The following is a 20,993-nucleotide window of genomic DNA, read 5'->3' on the forward strand; positions in this document are numbered from 1 at the left end:
CCAGATTTTTTTTATTGTAAATAACATGGATATAGTGCTGAAGGACACCATTTTGAAACAAATTCAATGCTAAAATAAATCCAAATTTGAAAATGTGACATGCACCACTTAAGCTATCACCCAGGTGTTTAACTCTGCTTTACAAAGAAAATACAGAACTTTGCCATGACTTAAACAGTAAGTCATCACCTAAATACTTTCATGAATAATCATCAGCCCATCTGGCTCAGAAATTAATACAGTACTTGATTCTTTACAGACTAGTTTAATTGCCAATCCTGTGTTGAGTTAGAAAGCAAGCAAAATTGAACAATTGATCATTGCATCTTTGGGTTTCGGCAAATTTTAAAAAGCAACCAGATTTCATGCATCTGATTGACGCAAATAATCTCATCATTAGAAACTGTTTTACTTTCTTTATCTAATCCCGCCTAGGCACGTTGCCTCTGTTCTGCGATTCCACTGTATTCTTTTCGGGTTACACAGTGTACTCTTGCGAACGCCCAGAGAAAAAGATTTGTTAACCTTACGTAGCCTGAAACAAAAACGAGGGAAAATGCCAAAGGAGGGCGGGGGGGGGAAAAAAGTGTGAATATTCTTCCTCCGGCAGGGGAAAAAAATGTAAAATATAGAAACAAGGAACTGCAGAATAGCTTGTGACCATGTTCAGCTCAGATAGTGAGCCAAAGGGCCACTTCCTCGACTATTCTCGGCTTTATTAACATCTTGCTCTGGCCGGCAAGAATCTCGAGCATTTCTATAAATGTAAATAGACTTGATCCCAAAATATACATTTGGGGAGCGGGAAGGTGAAAATAAATCTGAGCTCTAGGCAAGAAATTGCAACTCTGAAGAAGCCAAATTAAACTATTGCCACCATTTGCTCTGCATGGCCAAATATTTTCACAAGCCGAAAATTAAAAAAAATATAAAACAAAGAGGGTTCGCCGCCCTTTTAAACAACTTTCCTGGACATTATTTCCGAGATTACACAAGGGGAAAACAGACTAATGTGTTCAGTGATAGAAGGCTACAGAAGGATAACATTGCATTTAATTTTTTTTTATGCACCAGTTTCATTGTAAACTACATAAAATGCAAAACATACAACAAAAACCATAAATGAAGGCATTCTTAAAAGAAACGAGATCTTGTAAACATTTTCAGAAGATACGAGGACAGCTGCCCAATCTGGTTGGCGCCAGGAAAACTGGGCAATCTGATCTGATTTCTAAACTTGCTGAATGATCAGCAAGTTGTTTGTTGCTGTGATTTTATAGTTGCTCTGGGTGCGCCAATTTCCAAAAAGACGTAACTTTTGGAGACTAAGATGGAGGGGGGCATTGGGATGGCGGGTATCACAAAATGCTGGAGTAACTCAAGGAAGCATCTCAGGAGTGAAGGAATGGGTGACGTTTCGGGTCGAGACCAATGATGGGAATTGTTAGTGTGTGGGAAGGAACTGCATGTGCTGGTTTAATCAGACGATATACGCACAAAAAGCTGGAGTAACTCACAGGGTCAGACAGCATCTCTGGAGAACAGGAATAGGTCTGAAGAAGGGCACCACTTCCTTTTCTCCAGAGATGCTGTCCAACCTGCTGAGTTACTCCAGCTTTTTATTTCTAACTTCGATGGGAATTGTTAACCATTTAATGAATAATTCAAACAGATCTCCTCAAACGTATGTGTGAGAATAGGTACTTAAAGGTTTTAAAGCCCCTTTACAGCACTGAGTATGATATTTTAAAAGATTGTCTAAACCTGAAAGAAAAATCAAAAACTGCACGCAGTTTTAAGTAAACAGTAACATAAAGTATTATTTGACAAACTAATGCAGCAAATAAATACCCGCCACAAAATCTAGTCCAAGATTGGATCAAACACAGTTTAATCAACAGTAGCTTTACTGCTAAACTAGTGGCTAAGAAGTGACCTGACTAAATGTGCCACATGAGCTGTGAGGATTTTGGCTTGAACCCTTTGGGCTCCAAGATAGGAGCAACGTAAACTGGGAAGAAGGGTCTCGACCCGAAACGTCAACCATTCCTTCTCTCCTGAGATGCTGCCTGACCCGCTGAGTTACCCCAGCATTTTGTGTCCACCTTCGATTTAAACCAGCGTCTTCAGTTTTTTGTTTCCTAAACTAGGACGATTTCCGAACTGGATACGGGAATAAATTAAGCCGTGATCCGTCTTCCCGATCTTTTTTAGCCGTTATTGGAAAGTGCATTCGGCTGACTTGGGCTCAGTTCTGATGCCCTGCACTTCCAGGCCCTTGGCTCACAAAATGGGTACTCGGCTGAGAGAGGGATGAGAGGGTGAAGGAGAGGGGCGGAAGGAAAAAAGGTGCAGAAGAAAATAGTTAATATATGGAATTTAGGAACAAGGATGAGAGGCGATCATAAAGAAACATAAAATTCTTAAGGGATTGGACAGGCTAGATGTAGGAAAAATGTTCCTGGTGTTGGGGGAGTCCAGAACCAGGGGTGGACCATTTAACACTGAGATAAGAAAAAACTTTTTCACCCAGAGAGTTGTGGAATTCTCTGCCACAGAAGACAGTGGAGGCCAATTCACTGGACGTTTTCACGAGACAGTTGGATTTAGCTCTTTGGGCTAACGGAATCAAGCGATATGGGGAGAAGGCAGGAACAGGGTGCTGATTTTGGATGATCAGCCATGATCATATTGAATGGCGGTGCTGGCTCGAGGGGCTGAATGGCCAATTCCTTCACCTATTGTCTATGTTTCTATGTTTAATAGCATGTAAATTAAGACAGACACTGCTTGGAATGTGATTACCCCAAACACCCTTTTAACCATATTAACTTTCTGAATAACAAATGTTCACCTAACGCAAGAAAAAAGAAGATGTGTTTACCTGCATTTCCCAAATTTAGAACTCTATAATTCAAGTATTTAGCGCCCTGATAAAATTATATTATTACATCGGGCAAAAGGTGGGTATACAATTTCCCCAATGGCACCAATATTTAAAGTCCATGCAAGCTAAATGGTATTGCAATAATCTCTATTCTAATAAACATAGACAGGGTCTGCTCTGAAAGGGATGGGTTCATCTTTCAGGTGGAAACCTTGAGATCAATGTGCAGATGCACCTCCTCCGCGCAGGTGACAAATTCCACATCCAGTCTGGTCGCGACATGTCAGTTCTCTGGGCGACACAACTTTCATTTGAAAGAACTTTGCAAGTCCATGATGATCTGCTTTGCTTTTTCCGTGGCGACCATGTCGCTTTTGCAGATGATATGGTGGATGATGAGCATGATGGACCTCCCCAGTTCAACGTAGAACCTCTCGGGGTCTTTATTCTTCTTGTGGATCTCCCCCCCGCAGTGCAGTCCGACGACACAGCCGTCGGCGTTGAATATCGGCGACCCTGAAGCGGCGTGGTGGTAGTCGGCTTTGTAGGGGACGACGTTGGGGTGCCTGGCCCGGTTGAAGGCATGGCTTGCCACGGTGACGATGTCGGGCAGGTAACTCTCGGCATCCTCCCCGGCGATGGCGGACCGCAGGCCCTCCAGGACGTGCGCGGCGTCTCCGGCCGCCCCCTGCTGGTCGCAGCTCATCACCGAGCAAGGGCACACTTTCTTCACCTGTCCGTCGGGGTGGCCGGCGATGTAGAGGCTGCCCGCCTCCGGAGGCAGGGCGCAGTGCTCCATCAGGCCCTTCAACCCGGGCGGGCTGTCCAGCTCCAACACGGCGTAGTCCAGGGCCTGGTCGAAGATCTCCAGCCAGGCCGCCAGCTTCAGCAGCCGGCCCCTCTGCCCATCCTCCTCGTAGCCGAAGAACACCTGGCCGCAGTCGCGGAGGGCGGCGGGCCAGTTGTCGGGCGATGCGTGGCCCGCCATCATCTCCACCGCGTGGTAGGAGGTGAGCAGGTACCTGTCCTTCAGGAGGAAGCAGGTGCCTCCGCCCGCCTGGCCGCTGGGCGCCTGCCAGCTCAGGCAGCCCACGCTGGAGAGACGGTCAACGAGCCGGCGGATGGCCCTGGCGGGGATGGGAGACTGGGCGTCCTGGTGCAGCCGGTTCAGGTACTGCCGCTCCGACATGTTGCCCAGCTCGGCGTTCCTGGTGACGCCAAGCTTGAACCTCAGCAGGGCGGCCTTGCGGGCCTCCACGTGCCAGCGTGGCAAGGGGTAGCGACCGCTGTCCGGCGCCCTGCCGTCCGCCTCTCTCCTGCCCGCTGGGGGCACCGCCGCCTCGGCTGCCTTGCCGGCCTTGGGCTTCCAGTTCTTGCCGCCACCACCACCACCGTCGTCTCCTCCCGGCAGCCTCTTCTTGGAGCTGCTGATCTCCACCTGGAAGCTCCTGCCGTGCAGGCCGTCCACGGTGTGGTTGAACTGGAACTTGCGCGGCGGGTCCACCTTCTCCAGCAGCTTGTGGGTGTCGTCCTCGAGGCGGGGGTCGAAGCGGCCGTCGCCGGCCAGGGCCTGGCGGATGGTCTGGCCCTCGAAGCCCAGCACGCACAGCTTGGTCTGGCCCTGGGCGATGCGGTCAGCCAGCACGATGCGCTGCGCCGTGTTGCCCACCGTCCTGCCGCAGGGCTCCACGTAGAACAGGACGTGGCGGCGGCCGTCGAGGTGCGGCAGCGGCGGCAGAGGGCGCCCCTCGCCCGCCCCGTCCCGGCCCGGGGAGCGCAGGAACAGCAGGCGGAAGTGCGTGTGCTGGGGCAGGTAGCGGCACAGGATGTCAACGTTCACCAGTCCCTTCAGCGGACCCTCCCCGTACACCAGGATGATGCTGTCGCCCCGCACCTTCTCCTCAAAGTCGCAGGAGGAGTTGAGGGCGAAGATCAGGGCCAGTTCCGCATCGCCGGTGAAGGCGTACTGGATGTTGTCCGGGTCCCCGCACACGCTGAACGTGAACTCCTTCCTCAGGCAGCTCTCCGCCCCACAGCCGCCCGCGTCCATCTGCTCAGCGGAGTTCTTCAGAATCTTCCCGTTCTTCGGCACAAACTCCTCCGCGTACCTGCTCGTCTGCAGCTTCCGCTTGTCCCCCGGGAGACCGTCACTCGTCATTTTCCTCCTGCCCTTCTACAACTGGAAAGACAGCTATTTTAGTTTGGGCACCACAAAATGCGGGAGTAACTCAGCGGGTCGGGCAGCATCTCGGGAGAGCGGGAATGGGGTGAGGTTTCGGGTCGAGACCCTTCTTCAGACTGATGTCAGGGGGGCGGGACAAAGGAAGGATATAGGTGGAGACGGGAGAACTGGGAAGGGGGAGGGGAAGAGAGGGTCAGAGGGACTATCTAAAGTTGGAGAAGTCAATGTTCATACCACTGGGCTGCAAGCTGCCCAGGCGAAATATGAGGTGCTGTTCCTCCAATTTCCGGTGGGCCTCACTATGGCACTGGAGGAGGCCCATGACAGACAGGTCAGACTGGGAGTGGGAGGGGGAGTTGAAGTGCTCAGCCACCGGGAGATCAGGTTGGCTAAGGCGGGACTGAGTGAAGGTGTTGAGCAAAACGATCGCCGTGCCTGCGTTTGGTCTCGACGATGTAGAGAAGTTGACATCTAGAGCAGCGGATACAATAGGTGAGGTTGGAGGAGGTGCAAGTGAACCTCTGTCTCACCGGGAAATTTTAGTTTAGTTTGGTTTGGAGATGCAGCGCGGAAACAGGCCCTTCGGCCCACCGGGTCCGCGCCGACCAGTGATCCCCGCACACTAACACTATCCTACACCCACTAGGGACGATTTTTACATTCACCAAGCCAATTTACCGACGTACCTGTACGTCTTTGGAGTGTGGGGGAGGGGGGGGGAAACCGGAGCACCCAGAGAAAACCCACGCGGTCATGGGGAGAACGTACAAACTCCGTACAGACAGCACCCGTAGTCGGGATCGAACCTGGGTCTCTGGCGCTGTGAGGCAGCAACTCTACCGCTGTGCCACCTTGCCACCCATGTATGCACAGAGTGATACATCATGGAAACAGGCCCTTCGGCCCAACTCGCCCACACCGGCCAACATGTCCCAGCTACACTAGTCCCATGGTCAGGATCGAACCCGGCGCTGCAGGTGCTGCAAGGCAGCAACTCCACTGCTGCCCCACCCCAACATTTTGTGGGCATTTAAATAGACTGCCATTTGCTTTTCTCCCCACAACCCCTGCCCATCCCATCGCACCCCACCTTAGTTCCAAGGCAGCCAGCTTTTACTTCAGATGCAACTGAAGATACGGACACAAAAAGCTGGAGTAACTCACCGAGGACAGGCAGCATCTTCAGACTGATGTCAGGGGAGTGGACAGCACATAGATCAGGTGGAAACAGGCCCTTCGGCCCACTGAGTACGCGCAGATCAGCGATCACAATAGACAATAGACAATAGGTGCAGGAGTAGGCCATTCAGCCCTTCGAGCCAGCACCGCCATTCAATGCGATCATGGCTGATCACTCTCAATCAGTACCCCGTTCCTGCCTTCTCCCCATACCCCCTCACTCCGCTATCCTTAAGAGCTCTATCCAGCTCTCTCTTGAAAGCATCCAACGAACTGGCCTCCACTGCCTTCTGAGGCAGAGAATTCCACACCTTCACCACCCTCTGACTGAAAAAGTTCTTCCTCATCTCCGTTCTAAATGGCCTACCCCTTATTCTTAAACTGTGGCCCCTTGTTCTGGACTCCCCCAACATTGGGAACATGTTATCTGCCTCTAATGTGTCCAATCCCCTAATTATCTTATATGTTTCAATAAGATCCCCCCTCATCCTTCTAAATTCCAGTGTATACTTCTCCTTTGACTCCTCCCACTTCCTCCAAACCAGAGGCGTAGCTATGGGCACTCGCATGGGCCCCAGCTATGCCTGCCTCTTTGTCGGGTACGTCGAACAATCCCTGTTCCGGGCGTACACTGGCCCCGAACTCTACCTCCGCTACATCGACGACTGCATTGGTGCTACCTCTTGTACCCATGCAGAACTCACTGACTTCATACACTTCACCTCCAATTTCCATCCTGCCCTTCTGATGCGCCGGCATCTGTTGTCAGGGTCAAAACCGGTTCTCCTGTGCAATAAGGCAGCAACTGTACCTGTCTTCATTCAAGAGCTGAGATAATACACCCCTTCCTTCACTCCCGAGTTGCTGAACCGCTGAGTTACTCCAGCTTTTTGTGTCTATCGTTGAGATTATTGATTGATTGCTTGATTGAAACATGCAGCATGCCAACAGGACCTTCTGCCCACTTATCATTGATCAAACCTTCACGCTGGTTTAACCTGAACCCACTTTCGTACCACAAGTCACAGGAGTAGATTCAGACCATTCGGCCCATCGTGTCTACTCCACCATTCAATCATGGCTGATCTATCTGTTCCTCTCGGCCCCATTCTCCTGCCTTCTCCCCATAACCCTTGACCGCCTTACCCATCACGCATCTGGCAATCTCCTCTCCACTCCCTTCACGCATTTAACGATGCCAATTGACCGACAAGCCCGCACTTTAGGATGTGGGAGGAAAGCAGTGTTCTTGGAGGGAACCCACGCGCAGAAGATCAGTGTTCAACCTGGGTCTCTGTATCTAGCTTGTCCAATCCTGTTATGATTTTATACGTTTCTATAAGACCCCCCTCTCATCCTTCTAAATTCCAGTCAGCTTTCAGGTCAGCTTTGCAGAAGCCGCATCTCCCTAACATCCCCTCTCAACGCCTGCCATCCATGGATTATTTGGAAGATCGGATAGTCATTTGCAAACATTGACACTCAGTGTGGCATTTTACCAACCACCCCTCACCCTGATTCCCAATCCTGCGCTGCCCTGTCATCTTTTCCCTGATCTAGAATACCACATTCTCTGTGATTCCCATCAGCGACCGTTCCAATCAATGAACAACGCCCCAGACCACACTCAATCCCGACTTCCTGAACACACAGACCAGCGACAGGCGTGTACCAACAGTCTGTTCAGAAACTACCACTGGTGAGGAGTTTTACTTCAATTATTTTCAGTGCAGTCCTTGGCAGTTTGAGTGGGTGGGGAGCAACGTGGACCCCTGTGGGTGGGGGGAGCAACATACAACCCCTGGGGGTGGGGGGAGCAACGTGGACCCCCGTGGGTGGGGGCAACGTAGACCCCCGTGGGTGGGGGAACAACTTACAACCTCTCTGGGTGGGGAGCAACGTGGACCCCTGTGGGGGGGGGGGAGTAACATACAACTCCTGGGGGTGGAGTGGGAGCAACGTGGACCCCCATGGGTGGGGGGGGGGGGGGGAGACACAACATACACCTCCTGGGGGTGGGGGGAACAACGTGGACCCCCCATGGGTTGGGGGGGAGACACAACATACAACCCCTGGGGGTGGGGGGAACAACGTGGACTCCCATGGGTGGGGGGACAACAAACAACCCCTGCGAGTAAGGGGGGGGGAGCAATGTAGACCCCCGTGGGTGGGGGGAGCAACATACAACCCCCTGGGGGGGGGGGAGCAACGTCGACCCCCGTAGGTGGGGTACAACATACAACCCCTGGGGGTGGGGGGAGCAACATACAACCCCCTGGGGGGGGGGGAGCAACGTCGACCCCCGTAGATGGGGGAGCAACATACAACCCCTGGGGGTGGGGGGAGCAACGTGGCCCCACGGAAGGTCACTGGTAAACGAGGGTTGGAGGTGGGGGAGCAGGACTGGGCCCCACCATGGCTTGTCCGCTGTCTGTCCCTGGTCCGGAGTGAGGAAGAGGCCGCAGCTGTCTCGGCCCCTCCAGTGCGGGGCAGGGAGGAGGAACAGCGGAGGCAGGTTTACACCGTAGACGGACACGCGATGCTGGAGAGTCTGAGCGGGGCAGGCCGGGTCTCTCTCCCTCCACCCACAGTATGAGACGCTGCCCGTCCCGCCGAGTTACGCCGGCATTTTTGCGTCCATGTTCGGGGCCTTCAACTTGTGGTCTCCCCGCCACCGCCCGGGCCTCGGGCCCTGCAGCCGCAAGGGAAGGGTCCGGCCCCGGCCCCGGCCGGCAACCAACACGCTGCCAAGCGACCGGACCTCTCCTCTTGTCTCCCCCCCCCCCGTCCCCGGCTCCCGGGGCGAGGCCCTCAGACACTCACCTGCCCTCCCGACCGGTAACTCCAGCAGCGGCGAACGGCAGGCCCGGGGCGTGACGTCAACGCGGGACGCGGCCGCTGAGGGGAGTGGCGGCCATCTTTGTTCGGGGCACAAGTTGGCGGCCATCTTTGTTCGGGGACGAGTCTCACTGAAATAGATGGGAGACGGCCATCTTTGTTCGGGGCACGAGTCTCACTGAACCAGAGGGGAGACGGCCATCTTTGTTCGGGGCACAAGTTGGCGGCCATCTTTGTTCGGGGCACAAGTTGGCGGCCGTCTTTGTTCGGGGCACAAGTCTCACTGAAACAGAGGGGAGACGGCCATCTTTGTTCGGGGCACGAGTCCCACTGAAACATGGTGAGACGGCCGTCTTTGTTCGGGGCACAAGTTGGCGGCCATGTTTGTTAGGGGCACAAGTTGGCGGCCATCTATGTTAGCGGTATACGAGTCTCACTGGGATTGAGCAACTAGATCTCTTCAATTTGATCAAAACGGCGCACTTCAAAATTCAATCACTACTGTGAGAGAGAGGTAAAAAGGGATAATTGATTTAGACTAAGGACCCTGAGAAATAGCTGACCCGACCGTGCTCGGCTAGATAAGAACCGCAAGAACAAATGGTGACATTCCAAGGATAAGTGTTAGAAGATAACCAGAGAACTAGGGGAGAGGGCAAGATAACCAGAGAACTAGGAGAGAGGGCAAGATAACCAGAGAACTAGGAGAGAGGGCAAGATAGCCAGAGAACAAGGGGAAAGGGCATGAACTACTCTGTACTGCGCCTGCCTAATAAGATAAATGAATATTACAAAAACGCCCAGCATGACAAGATGCCTCATTTAAATGCACATGCGATGTATGATGTGGGAGGCAACAGGGGCGGTGTCGTTAGATTGTGCACCTCAATGCTCCGATTGAAAGGAGTCCAAAGGGGAGGAATTTAAGGTGTGACAATTGTAAAGTGAAGTGAATAAAAAGAAGGGATTTTCCCGACCTCGGCGTGTCTCGAGAGGGGAGGCACCCAACTCTGCAGACTTGCAAATAAAATATACTTGTTTCTCTAGATTGTCTCGAGCATTGTGATTGTGAGCACTCACATTTGCATCTCACACTACTCTACTCATTCCGACCTGCGCGAGATAACCACTTATGAGGTGTTTGCGCAGTAATCAACCAGAACTGAACCCGAGGTCTGAAGAAGGGTCTCGACCCGAAACGTCACCCATTCTTTCTCGCCTGAGATGCTGCCTGACCTGCTGAGTTACTCCAGCATTTTGTGAATAAATACCTTCGATTTGTACCAGCATCTGCAGTTATTGTCTTACAGAACTGAACCCGAGTTGGCGGCCATCTTTGTTAGGGGCACGAGTTGGCGGCCATCTTTGTTAGGGGCACGAGTCTCACTGAACCCGTGGGGAGACGGCCATCTTTGTTAGGGGGCACAAGTTGGCGGCCATCTTTGTTAGGGGTCCCACTGGGATTCAGCAACTAGATCTCCTCAACTTGGTCAAAAAGGCCCACTTCAAAATTTAATCACTACTCTCCTCACTCCTACCTGCGCGAGATAACCACTTATGAGGTGTTTGCGCAGTAATCAACCAGAACCGAACCCGCGGGTTGGCTGCCATCTTTGTTAGGGGCACGGTTCTCACTGAACCCGCGGGTTGGCTGCCATCTTTGTTTGGGGCACGAGTCTCACTGAACCCGGGGGTTGGCTGCCATCTTTGTTAGGGGTACGTCTCATTGAACCCGAGGGGAGACGGCCATGTTTGTTAGGGGCATGGGTCTCATTGAACCCGAGCGGAGACGGCCATCTTTGTTAGGGGCACGTGTCTCACTGAACCCGAGGGGAGACGCCATGATCATATTGAATGGCGGTGCTGGCTCGAAGGGCCGAATGTCCTACTCCTGCACCTATTTTTCTATGTCGCCTCTCCGTATTCCCCAGAGATGTTGCTAGACCCGCTGAGGAGTTACTCCAGCACATTGTGTATTTTTTGTGCATTAAAGCAGCATCTGCAGTTCCTGATTTCTACTTCTTCACCACTTCAACTCCCCATTCCATTCCCGTACTGATCTTTCTGTCCTGGGCCTCCTCCACTATCAAGAGTGAGACCACGTGCGAACTAGAGGAGCAGCATTAGACCATCCGGCCCATCAAGTCTACTCCGCCATTCAATCGGCTGACCTATCTCTACCTCCTAACCCCATTCTCCTGCCTCCTGCCCCAGAACCCCTGACAGCATCTCATATTCCGCTTGGGTAGCTTCCAATCCAACGGCATGCACACCGAAACGGTAAGGCTTGTGGGGTGCTCCCGGTCAGCAGTGGTGAGTACCTACCGACAGTGGTGCAAGGAGGGACAAACCACAAACCGGTGACAGACATTGTTGGGCGCCCAAGGCTCATCGATGCCCAAGGGCAACGAAGGCTGTCCCGTCTGGTCCGAACTGACTGGGAAGACGATAAGCCGGTCGAGGTAGTGCAATGATCTGGGCAATGTTCTGCTGGGAAACCCTGGGTCCGGCCATTCATGTGGACATCAATTTAACACGCCTCACCTATCTAAACATCGTTGCAGACCAGGTTTACCCCTTCATGGCAATGGTATTCCCTGATGGCAGTGGCCTCTTTCAGCAGGATAATACGCCCTGCCACACTGCACACATTGTTCGGGAATGGGTTTGAGGAACATGATGAAGTGTTCACAGTGTTGCCTTGGCCTCCAAATTCTCCACAGTGTTGCCTTGGCCTCAATCCGATTGAGCATCTGTGGGATGCTACTCAAAGGCAATTGCAGGTGGGCAATAATGTTTGGCCTTGTCGGCAACACCTGCAACGCGAAAAATACATAATCAAAGAAAAAGACAAGTGGACGGCTGTAACCACATCTGAGTGGCTCCCAGGAATTGTCCCAGTAACACCCAGGAAATGATCAGTCTGAAGAAGGGTCTTGACCCGAAACGTCACCCACTTCTTCTCTCCTGAGATGCTGCCTGACCCGCTGAGTTACTCCAGCATTTTGTGTCTACCTTCAATTTGAAGCCAGCATCTGCAGTTATTTTCCTACCCAGGAAATTACATCAATGCAGGCTGTGGCGGCCTGATTAGACCTCAATGAATGGTACTAGAGCCCAGGAATCTATATCGGCATTGGGTAAGGCCACATCATATTGATTCCTCGTAACGGATCCGAAGTACTGAGCATTGCTACCAAATCACTGGCATTTATCACAGTTGTGTAATAATATCAACCTCTGCCTGATCAATAATGTACAGCATAATATTCAAAATGTATAGCAATTTTGACATCAATCTCTTCAGTTAAGATGAATTCTCCCTTTCTCCCTCCTCTTCCATCCATTCACCCAGTTATTGACCTCCAACTCCCAAAGTGAATGCACAGACTGGAAAGTTGGTTGGCTATTGTAAATTAGTGAGTAAAATTTGCTGTAATCTAAAGTGCAGGTGAGTGGTCGAAACTAAAGGGATTTGATGGGCAAATGGAGATAAGATGTTCCAGAGAAAATAATTTTAGGAATGGCATTGGTTTGTGAGCTGGCAGAGAGCTAAAAAGGCCTCCATTTATATTTTAAAGAAATAGAGACAGTTAAGAACTACAAAACTATCAATAGTGTAAGAAAATAACTGCAGATGCTGGTACAAATCGAAGGTATTTCACAAAATGCTGGAGTAACTCAGCAGGTCAGGCAGCATCTTAGGAGAGATGGAATGGGTAACATTTCAGGTCGGGTCAGTCTGAAGAAGGGTCTCGACCTGAAACGTCGCCCATACCTTCTCTCCTGAGATGCTGCCTGACCTGCTGAGTTACTCCAGCATTTTGTGAAACAAAACTATCAATAGTCTTGTGGTTCAAAGCAATAATGTCTTTCCTGCATAGCAAGGTGAGACATCGAGCCGTGCTGGCTCGAAGGGCCGTATGGACTACTCCTGCACCTATTGTCTATTGTCTATTAGCTCGGATACTGTAGAATCGGTATGGGTAGAACTGCAAAATAGCTAAAGGCAGAAAACGCTTGTTGGAGTTGTGTACAGACCACCAAACAGCAGTCGGGAGGTTCGGGATAGAATCAAGCAGGTAATTCTGGTTGCGTGCAGTAAAGGTACAGCAGTTATCTTGGGTGATTTTAATCTACGTATAGATTGGCCCAACCAAATTGGTAACAGTGCTGAGGAGGAGGATTTCCTGGAATGTATACGGGATGGGTTTTTAAACCAATATATGGAGGAATCGACTAGAGGGCAGGCCATCCTCGACTGGGTATTGTGTAATGAGGATTAGTTAGCATATTGAATGGTGGTGCTAGCTCAAAGGGCCAAATGGCCTACTCCTGCACCTATTTTCTATGTTTCTAACACAATAGACAATAGGTGCAGGAGTAGGCCATTCGGCCCTTCCAGCCAGCACCACCATTCAATGTGATCATGGCTGATCATTCCCAATCAGTACCCCGTTCCTGCCTTCTCCCCATACCCCCTGACTCCGCTATCCTTAAGAGCTCTATCTAGCTCTCTCTTGAAAACATTCAGAGAATTGGCCTCCACTGCCTTCTGAGGCAGAGAATTCCACAGATTTACAACTGTCTCACTGAATTTTTTTTTCCTCATCTCCGTTCTAAATGGCCTACCCCTTATTTTTAAACTGTGGCCCCTAAACACTAAAGACATTGACAGTTCAATCTCTCCCCCTTTCTCCCTGAAAACTGAAACTGCTCAATCTGCTGAGTTCCTCCAGCAGTTTTTCTTGTTGCTCCAGATTTCAGCATGTGCAGTCCTCTGTGTCTATTGACCGAATGCTGGAAGACGTCATTAGCGTGGAGAATTCTTTTTCAATTAGGCCATGCACAGTGAGCAAGAAGAGATTATAACATTATGCATGCCGAATCTGGATAACGAACTCTGGAGGCGAGTATCTCAGACAATACTAAATGTTCACAGCTCTGCATTGGGAATAAAACCTGAAAACTTTTGCCTGAGAAGTCTGAGTTCTACTCGCTGAGCCCGAGCTGACAGCGGGAATTATAAATGAAGCAACAAAAAAAAGACGATGCATAATATTGAAGCACCGTGTAGCTTTTTAGAGATTATTGCAGCAGACATAAAATGGCTGCTACAACCTCAGCCCGTGAGAAAGTGGGACACGCTTCAAATAGCGGCGCAGGCCGACATTTCCAAAGCAGGTTGCCATGGAAACGAGGGTGTGGATTTCCTGGCAGCTAAACAGATGGGAACACAGTGAGAAATTGAAAGAAGTGTCTCTCAGTTGATGCATTCAGAACAAGGGATAAGAGTGGAAGAGACCAGATTGTTCTGCGGGAGTGATGGTCACACATTTGGTTGTGAAACTGAAAAAAATAACACAGTAGGCAAGAAGGCTGACACAGCATTGTACTGAAAAAAAGCTGGCAGAGGATATTTCCCCTTGTAAGCAATCTGTAACTGTAACTTGGTACATGGATAGGACAGGTTTGGAGGGTTATGGACCGAGCGCAGGCAAGTGGGACTAAGGTAGCTGGGACATTGTTGGCCGGTGTGGGCGAGTTGGGCCGAAGGGCCTGTTTCCACACTGTACCAATGTATGACTCTATAAGGCGGTAACACTATATTCTGTGCTCTGGTATTTTCCTCTTTGCACTACTTGTAGTTGTGTGTGGTTTGATTGTACTCATAGTCATGATTGTACAGCATGCAAGTAGGCCATCCAGCCCAAGTTATCCCCACTGACCTGGTTTGTGGCTAGGGGTTGTTGTGATATTGCAAGGACTACTTTGTTGTATCACAAGGACTACTTTGTTTGCCTGTGTAGTAACGTGTATATAAGAGAATGAGGTGATTAGGTGGTCACTCTGGTTCCAAGTGGCCATGGAATAAACAGCCTGGATTTAGGCTCCAGCATTATAACCTTTTAAACACATGTACTTGTGGTCCATCCAGAGTCACAACGAAGGTACAACAGATACCGGACCACAAGTACACGTGTTTAAAAGGTTATAATGCTGGAACTTAAATCCAACTATCTCACTCCCAAATACGGCACAAGGTGATGTCACCACTCCGCGCCCCACGTGACCTCACCCAGCCAGCGGCCACGCGCTCCACCAATGGCGGCCGCCCGGGCCGGGAGGTGGGTTGCTATGCAGCCTCCATTAGGCGGCGCCCGGGCCTCCGGACCTAGACTGTCCGGAGCTAAAATGTCGAAAACCTAGAGTGTCGGAACCTAAACTGTCGGGGCCTAGTGTCCAGGCCTTCAGCGTCCGGGCCTACAGCGCCCCCCCCCCCCCCCCCCCCCCGGGCTTAATACGGGACAAGGGCGGTCCTGTAACGGGACAAACCAATTTAGCCCAAAATACGGGATGTCCCGGTTAATACAGGACAGTTGGCAACCCTATTTGTGCCATCGTTCTAGCATTTTCTTTATGTCAGCAAGCAACCACCAAGCCGAGGCTGGTCAGTTCCTTGGAGCAAGCAAAGAAAGATTCTCACTGCATCTCAGTACACTTTCTCAATAACAATCCAACACCCAGAGTCAGGATAACGGGTCGATAATTCATGATGAGCCTGACCATGATTGGCTTCTGTTGGAGAACTCTGAATCTTTGAATTCTCTCAGCCAGTGAGATGGAAACATTGAATATAATCAAAACCACAAGAGGCGGATTTTGAACTTGCGATCTGGTCCAGTGTCAAATTAAAAATACACAGCCAGTTTGAATGCGGTGTTGCAGGTGGCTGAGCCTTAAAGAGCATTAGCATTGAGAGACACGGTGGAGGACATTTATATAAATACCCTACCTCTTTTTCACAGGTGCTGCCTGATCAGCCATGATCACATTGAATGGCGGTGCTGGCTCGAAGGGCTAAATGGCCTACTCCTGCACCTATTGTCTATTGTCTCTGCTGATTATTGCCTTTTATTCATACAAGGCTCTTATGTACCAGCCCGCGCCTGGAAAGCCCTACCAGGAACCACACATCACGGTGAGGGGGCAGATTCTACAGGCAGTCGACAGCTTTACCTATCTGGGTAGTACACTCTCGTGAGTGGTGAACATTGACGCTGAGGTCAACAACAGGATTGCCAAGGCCAGCGCTGCCTTTGTGCGACTCCGTGGGAATGTTTGGGAGCGGAGAGGACTCAGCCTTACCACCAAGCTGAAGGTCTACCGTGCAGTGGTACTCACCACTCTTCTCTATGCCAGTGAGACTTGGACTGTCTACAGCAGACATGCCAAACAGCTCAACCACTTTCATTTGAGCTGCCTACGCAGACTCCTTCACATCAGGTGGCAGGACAAAATTCCCAACACAGAGGTCTTGGAACGGGCCGGAATCCCCAGCGTCCACACCCTCCTACGGAAAGCCCAAGACAGATGGGCAGGCCATGTCGTTAGAATGCTCGAGAGTCGACTGCCAAAACAGCTTCTGTATGGAGAACTTTGTCAGGGCAAGCGCTCAGTAGGACAGAAGAAACGGTTTAAGGAATGCCTCAAAGTGTCCCTCAAAGATGTGGACATCAACCTCAGCACTTGGGAGTCTCTTGCTCTGGACCGTCCAACCTGGCGTAGCAAGCTCACCACAGGAGCCCGTGCAGCAGAGAACAGACGCACTGCAGAGGCCCAGAAGAAACGCACCGCGCGCAAGGCCCGGGCTACCTCCACTTCCACTGCAGCACCCATCCACTTGTGTCCTACGTGTGGGCGTGCCTTCCGGGCCCGGATTGGCCTCACCAGTCACTTCCAGACCCACAGTCACCAATCCTCCAACTGAAAGTGAAGTCATGGTCACCTTCGAACACGAAGGATGAACAACAACAACATTCATGCATCTTGTTGACGGGGTTTGCCCAAGTAGCATAGTCCAATTAAAAATATTTTTTTAACATTTCCCATGGAATGGCATAATTTCACTTTATTGGACAGCTTTTCAAAACCTCTACTTTCCTGTCATATTTCCATTACACCTGTAAAACCGCCAAAAGGCGTTTGAGATGCCAGGAATTGCAGATACCAGAATCTTGATCAAACCACAAAGTGCTGGTGGAACTTGGCAGGTCAGGCAGTTTCCATGCGGGGAGTGGACGGACAACATTCGGGGTCAGGACCCTCCAAAAGTTGTTGACACTAAGAACTGCAGATGCTGGCTTACTCCAGCACATTAATGTGTCTATTTTTCCCCCCGAAAGTTGCTGTTTACTTCAAATTATTTATACATTTTGTTTTAAAGGACTGACTGTGTCCCAGAAATATACGGTACATCTTGACTTATCTTGCTGATACTGCACCAACAGCCGCTGTTGGGCTATAAACGTGCGGTCCCTGATGCATGCAGTTTGCAGATTTTAAAATTTAGTGTTTGCAAGCAACAGTTTGAAAGATTTACTACCACCATCAGATTTTACATGCAGTGGCAAAGGATTCCAAACAGGGATGGTTCTGAGGTACAGCGAGTAGCGGAAACAGTCTTTTGTTGGTCTGGATGGTTATGTAATACAAGGATTGGTTTAGTCACACATCAAATCCAGCATCCCTGCCTCACTGGACTCGCATCAATTTGCATACAGAGGATGCCGAGAGAAAAGTTCACAAGATAAAGATTGAAAAGTGCTCAGCAAGTAGTGTAGAAAGAAGCTTGAGAGAATCCTGGTCAAAATGTTTAAGCAGATATGTGTGTATGTAATTAAGAGTGGAATTGAAATATTAGAATGGTCCCTGATATGTCTTAACATTCCGATTTTTCTGCTTCCCTCCTCTCTGGGGTTTTTTTGTTGTTGTTTAAAAATAAAAAAAATTATGTTTAGTATATTGAATGGTATTGCGGGTGGGGGTGGTGGGTGGGGGGATACTTATCAGCATTAATGTGTTCATGCATTGAATTATCAAAGCTGTATTAATAAAAATCAGAAATAAACGTTGTTAAAAAAAAATTTTAAAATTAAAAATAAAATTAAAAAAAAAAAAAAGTTTAAGCAGTTAGAGTTTTGGCTCAACGACACGAGACAGGCACCATTTACAAAGTGGGTGCAACTCAAAAAATGGCCGCAGACCTCAGGTGCGCTTCCAGTAGCCTTGTACTTCACACAAAACCATAATATCAGATCAGTGCCCGCCCCAGACAAAAACAATGATCCTCAATTTGCTTTTGCATTGGTGAATCACTTGGCACCCATCTTCACCCCCCCCACCCCCCTCACACAACATAAATAAACCAAAACATGGGTAAAGGAGGAAAATTACAATGCATGAATTTTGAACTTCAACCACAGACCTAGTAAACCTGCGCTGCACGCCCTCAATAGCAAGAATATCCTTCCTCGAATTTGGAGACCAAAACTGCATACAGTACTCCAGGTGCGGTACAACTGCAGAAGGACCTCTTACCCAGGTTCGATCCCGACTGGACAAGCTAGATGCAGGAAAAATGTTCCCAATGTTGGGCGAGTCCAGAACCAGGGGCCACACAGTCTTAGAATAAAGGGGAGGCCATTTAAAACTGAGGTGAGAAGGAACTTTTTCACCCAGACACTTGTGAATTTGTGGAATTCTCTGCCACAGAGGGCAGTGGAGGCCCAATCACTGGATGGATTTAAGAGAGTTAGATAGAGCTCTAGGGGCTAGTGGAATCAAGGGATATGAGGAGAAGGCAGGCACGGGTTATTGATTGTGGATGATCAGCCATGATCACAATGAATGGCAGAGCTGGCTCGAAGGGCCGAGTGGCCTCCTCCTGCACCTATTTTCTATGTTTCTAGTTTCTATTTCGATGGGCGCTGTGTGTGCGGTGTTTGTACGTTTTCCCCGTGGATTTTCTCCGAGATCTTCGGTTTCCTCCCACACTCCAAAGACGTACAGATATGTAGGTCAATTGGCTTGGTAAATGTAAAAAATTGTCCCTAGTGTGTGTTGGATAGTGTTAATGTGTGGGGATCGCTGGTCGGCGCGGACCCGGTGGGCCGTAAGGGCCTGTTTCTGCACTGTATCTCTAAACTAAATCTAAACATCACCGCATTAGTTTCTACATCTCCAGACACCTCACTGCCACATCCCTGCAAACAAGTTAAGTTTACAAAACCATTAGCCAACAGATAACAAAACTGGTTGCTTCACAGCTCCTGTGACTTGGGATCATTGCGGTATTCCAGTGCTCCAATGTGGAATGTCCATCTGTTCTTCCATCAAATTTTCCCCCTCTCATGTGAAATAGTAAAATGATATACAAATCCCTCTCTTCACTCTCCGCTTCACCCCCACCCCCTTCAGCACTTGGAGGAGAAGGTCGTCACGTAAACGCTAATGCCTGTTTGGAACAAGTGAATTTGAGATATCACAGCCACAACAGACAATGCAAAATGTAATATACAAGAGAAAGTTAAAGGGCTTGCACTCACCAAACACAAAGTTATCTGGCCTAAAGATCTGCCCAAATGGACCGGAACGAACAGAGTCCATGGTGCCAGGCTCCAGGTCAACCAGAATAGCACGAGGGACATATTTGCCGCCTGAGCAAGAAGGAAAAGTCGTTGAGTTAATTATCTTTAACGATTCTCTACATCTTCCGCACCCTCTCCATTAGCTCTGGGTTCAGCAGCAAAGTCCAATAAAACCCTCTACACCCTGCAACAACCAACAAAAAACACACCTTTTCAGGGTCTACTTTGCCCATTGCCGACGAAATTTAAAAAACCCACCAACACAGTAGTCCCACCATAACTATGCAGCAAACTTTCGATGCACAATTCACATATTAAAACCTTTACACCCAAAGTTGTGAATCTGTGGAATTCTCTGCCACAGAAGGCAGTGGAGGCCAATTCTCTGGTTGTTTTCAAGAGAGAGTTAGATATAGCACTTAGGGCTAACGAAATCAAGGGATATGGGGAGAAAGAAGGAACCGGGGTACTGATTTTGGATGATCAGCCATGAATTGAATGGCGGTGCTGGCTCAAAGGGCCGAGTGGCCTACTCCTGCACCTATTTTCTATGTCTACCTCCTGATAGCATGGGGCTTCATTCAAGCTCCAAGCCAAATCCTTTGTGGATGGCAACACAAGGGGCTCCTGTGCAAGGAATTTTTGGGAGTTTCATTACACTGCTCGAGTTTTGGATTTACACAGAGGAACCAAGAGAGCTCTTCAAGGAGCAATGGAAGTCAACTGAAATGATCATGTAGAGAAAAAACACCTGATAAGATCCTCTCCAAAGCACGATGAATGGAGATCACCACGAACCACTTCCCACCCATTCCCCAATTCGCCGCCATAACTCCCAAATCAAGCTAATCCGTGGTCAATAAGATGGACAAATATTAACGTGTAGGAAAATAACTGCAGCTGCTGGTTCAAATTGAAGGTAGACACAAAATGCTGGAGTAACTCAACGGGCCAGGCAGCGTCTCAGGAGAGAAGGAATGGGCGACGTTTCGGGTCGAGACCCTTCTTCAGACTGAAGTAGGGTCTCGACCCGAAACGTCAGCCATTCAATAGACAATAGGTGCAGGAGGACGTCATTCGGCCCTTCGAGCCAGCACCGCCATTCAATGTGATCATGGCTGATCATTCTCAATCAGTACCCCGTTCCTGCCTTCTCCCCATACCCCCTGACTCCGCTATCCTTAAGAGCTCTATCCAGCTCTCTCTTGAATGCATTCAGAGAATTGGCCTCCACTGCCTTCTGAGGCAGAGAATTCCACAGATTCACAACTCTCTGACTGAAAAAGTTTTTCCTCATCTCAGTTCTAAATGGGCTACCCCTTATTCTTAAACTGTGGCCCCTTGTTCTGGACTCCCCCAACATTGGGAACATGTTTCCTGCCTCTAACGTGTCCAACCCCTTAATAATCTTATACATTTCGATAAGATCTCCTCTCATCCTTCTAAATTCCAGTGTATACAAGCCTAGTCGCTCCAG

General features: G+C 49.8%; 1 protein-coding gene across 3 annotated transcripts; it reads right to left on the bottom strand.

Annotated features, from left to right (window-relative positions):
- Nucleotides 1-4: 4 nt before the first annotated feature.
- LOC144603119 (serine protease FAM111A-like) lies at nt 5-19,527 on the bottom strand. 3 transcript variants are annotated; one of them, XM_078416268.1, is made up of 2 exons: nt 19,475-19,527; nt 5-5,066 (listed from the first exon to the last, which is right to left on the bottom strand). In XM_078416268.1, exon 2 carries the CDS (start codon nt 5,043-5,045, stop codon nt 3,195-3,197), a length of 1,851 nt encoding a protein of 616 aa, XP_078272394.1. In that variant the 5' UTR covers nt 5,046-5,066; nt 19,475-19,527; the 3' UTR covers nt 5-3,194. The 3 variants fall into 3 exon arrangements, with proteins under 3 accessions (XP_078272394.1, XP_078272391.1, XP_078272392.1); XM_078416265.1 differs by lacking the exon at nt 19,475-19,527 and adding an exon at nt 9,072-9,259; XM_078416266.1 differs by lacking the exon at nt 19,475-19,527 and adding an exon at nt 8,663-8,999.
- Between the last annotated feature and the right edge of the window lie 1,466 nt (nt 19,528-20,993).

The sequence above is a fragment of the Rhinoraja longicauda genome, chromosome 19, assembly GCF_053455715.1.
Source record: "Rhinoraja longicauda isolate Sanriku21f chromosome 19, sRhiLon1.1, whole genome shotgun sequence".
NCBI lineage: Eukaryota > Metazoa > Chordata > Chondrichthyes > Rajiformes > Arhynchobatidae > Rhinoraja > Rhinoraja longicauda.

Coding starts and splice junctions, on each gene's coding strand:
- LOC144603119 (XM_078416268.1), bottom strand. CDS start 5,045: ATGACGAGTGACGGTCTCCCGGGGGACAAGCGGAAGCTGCAGACGAGC.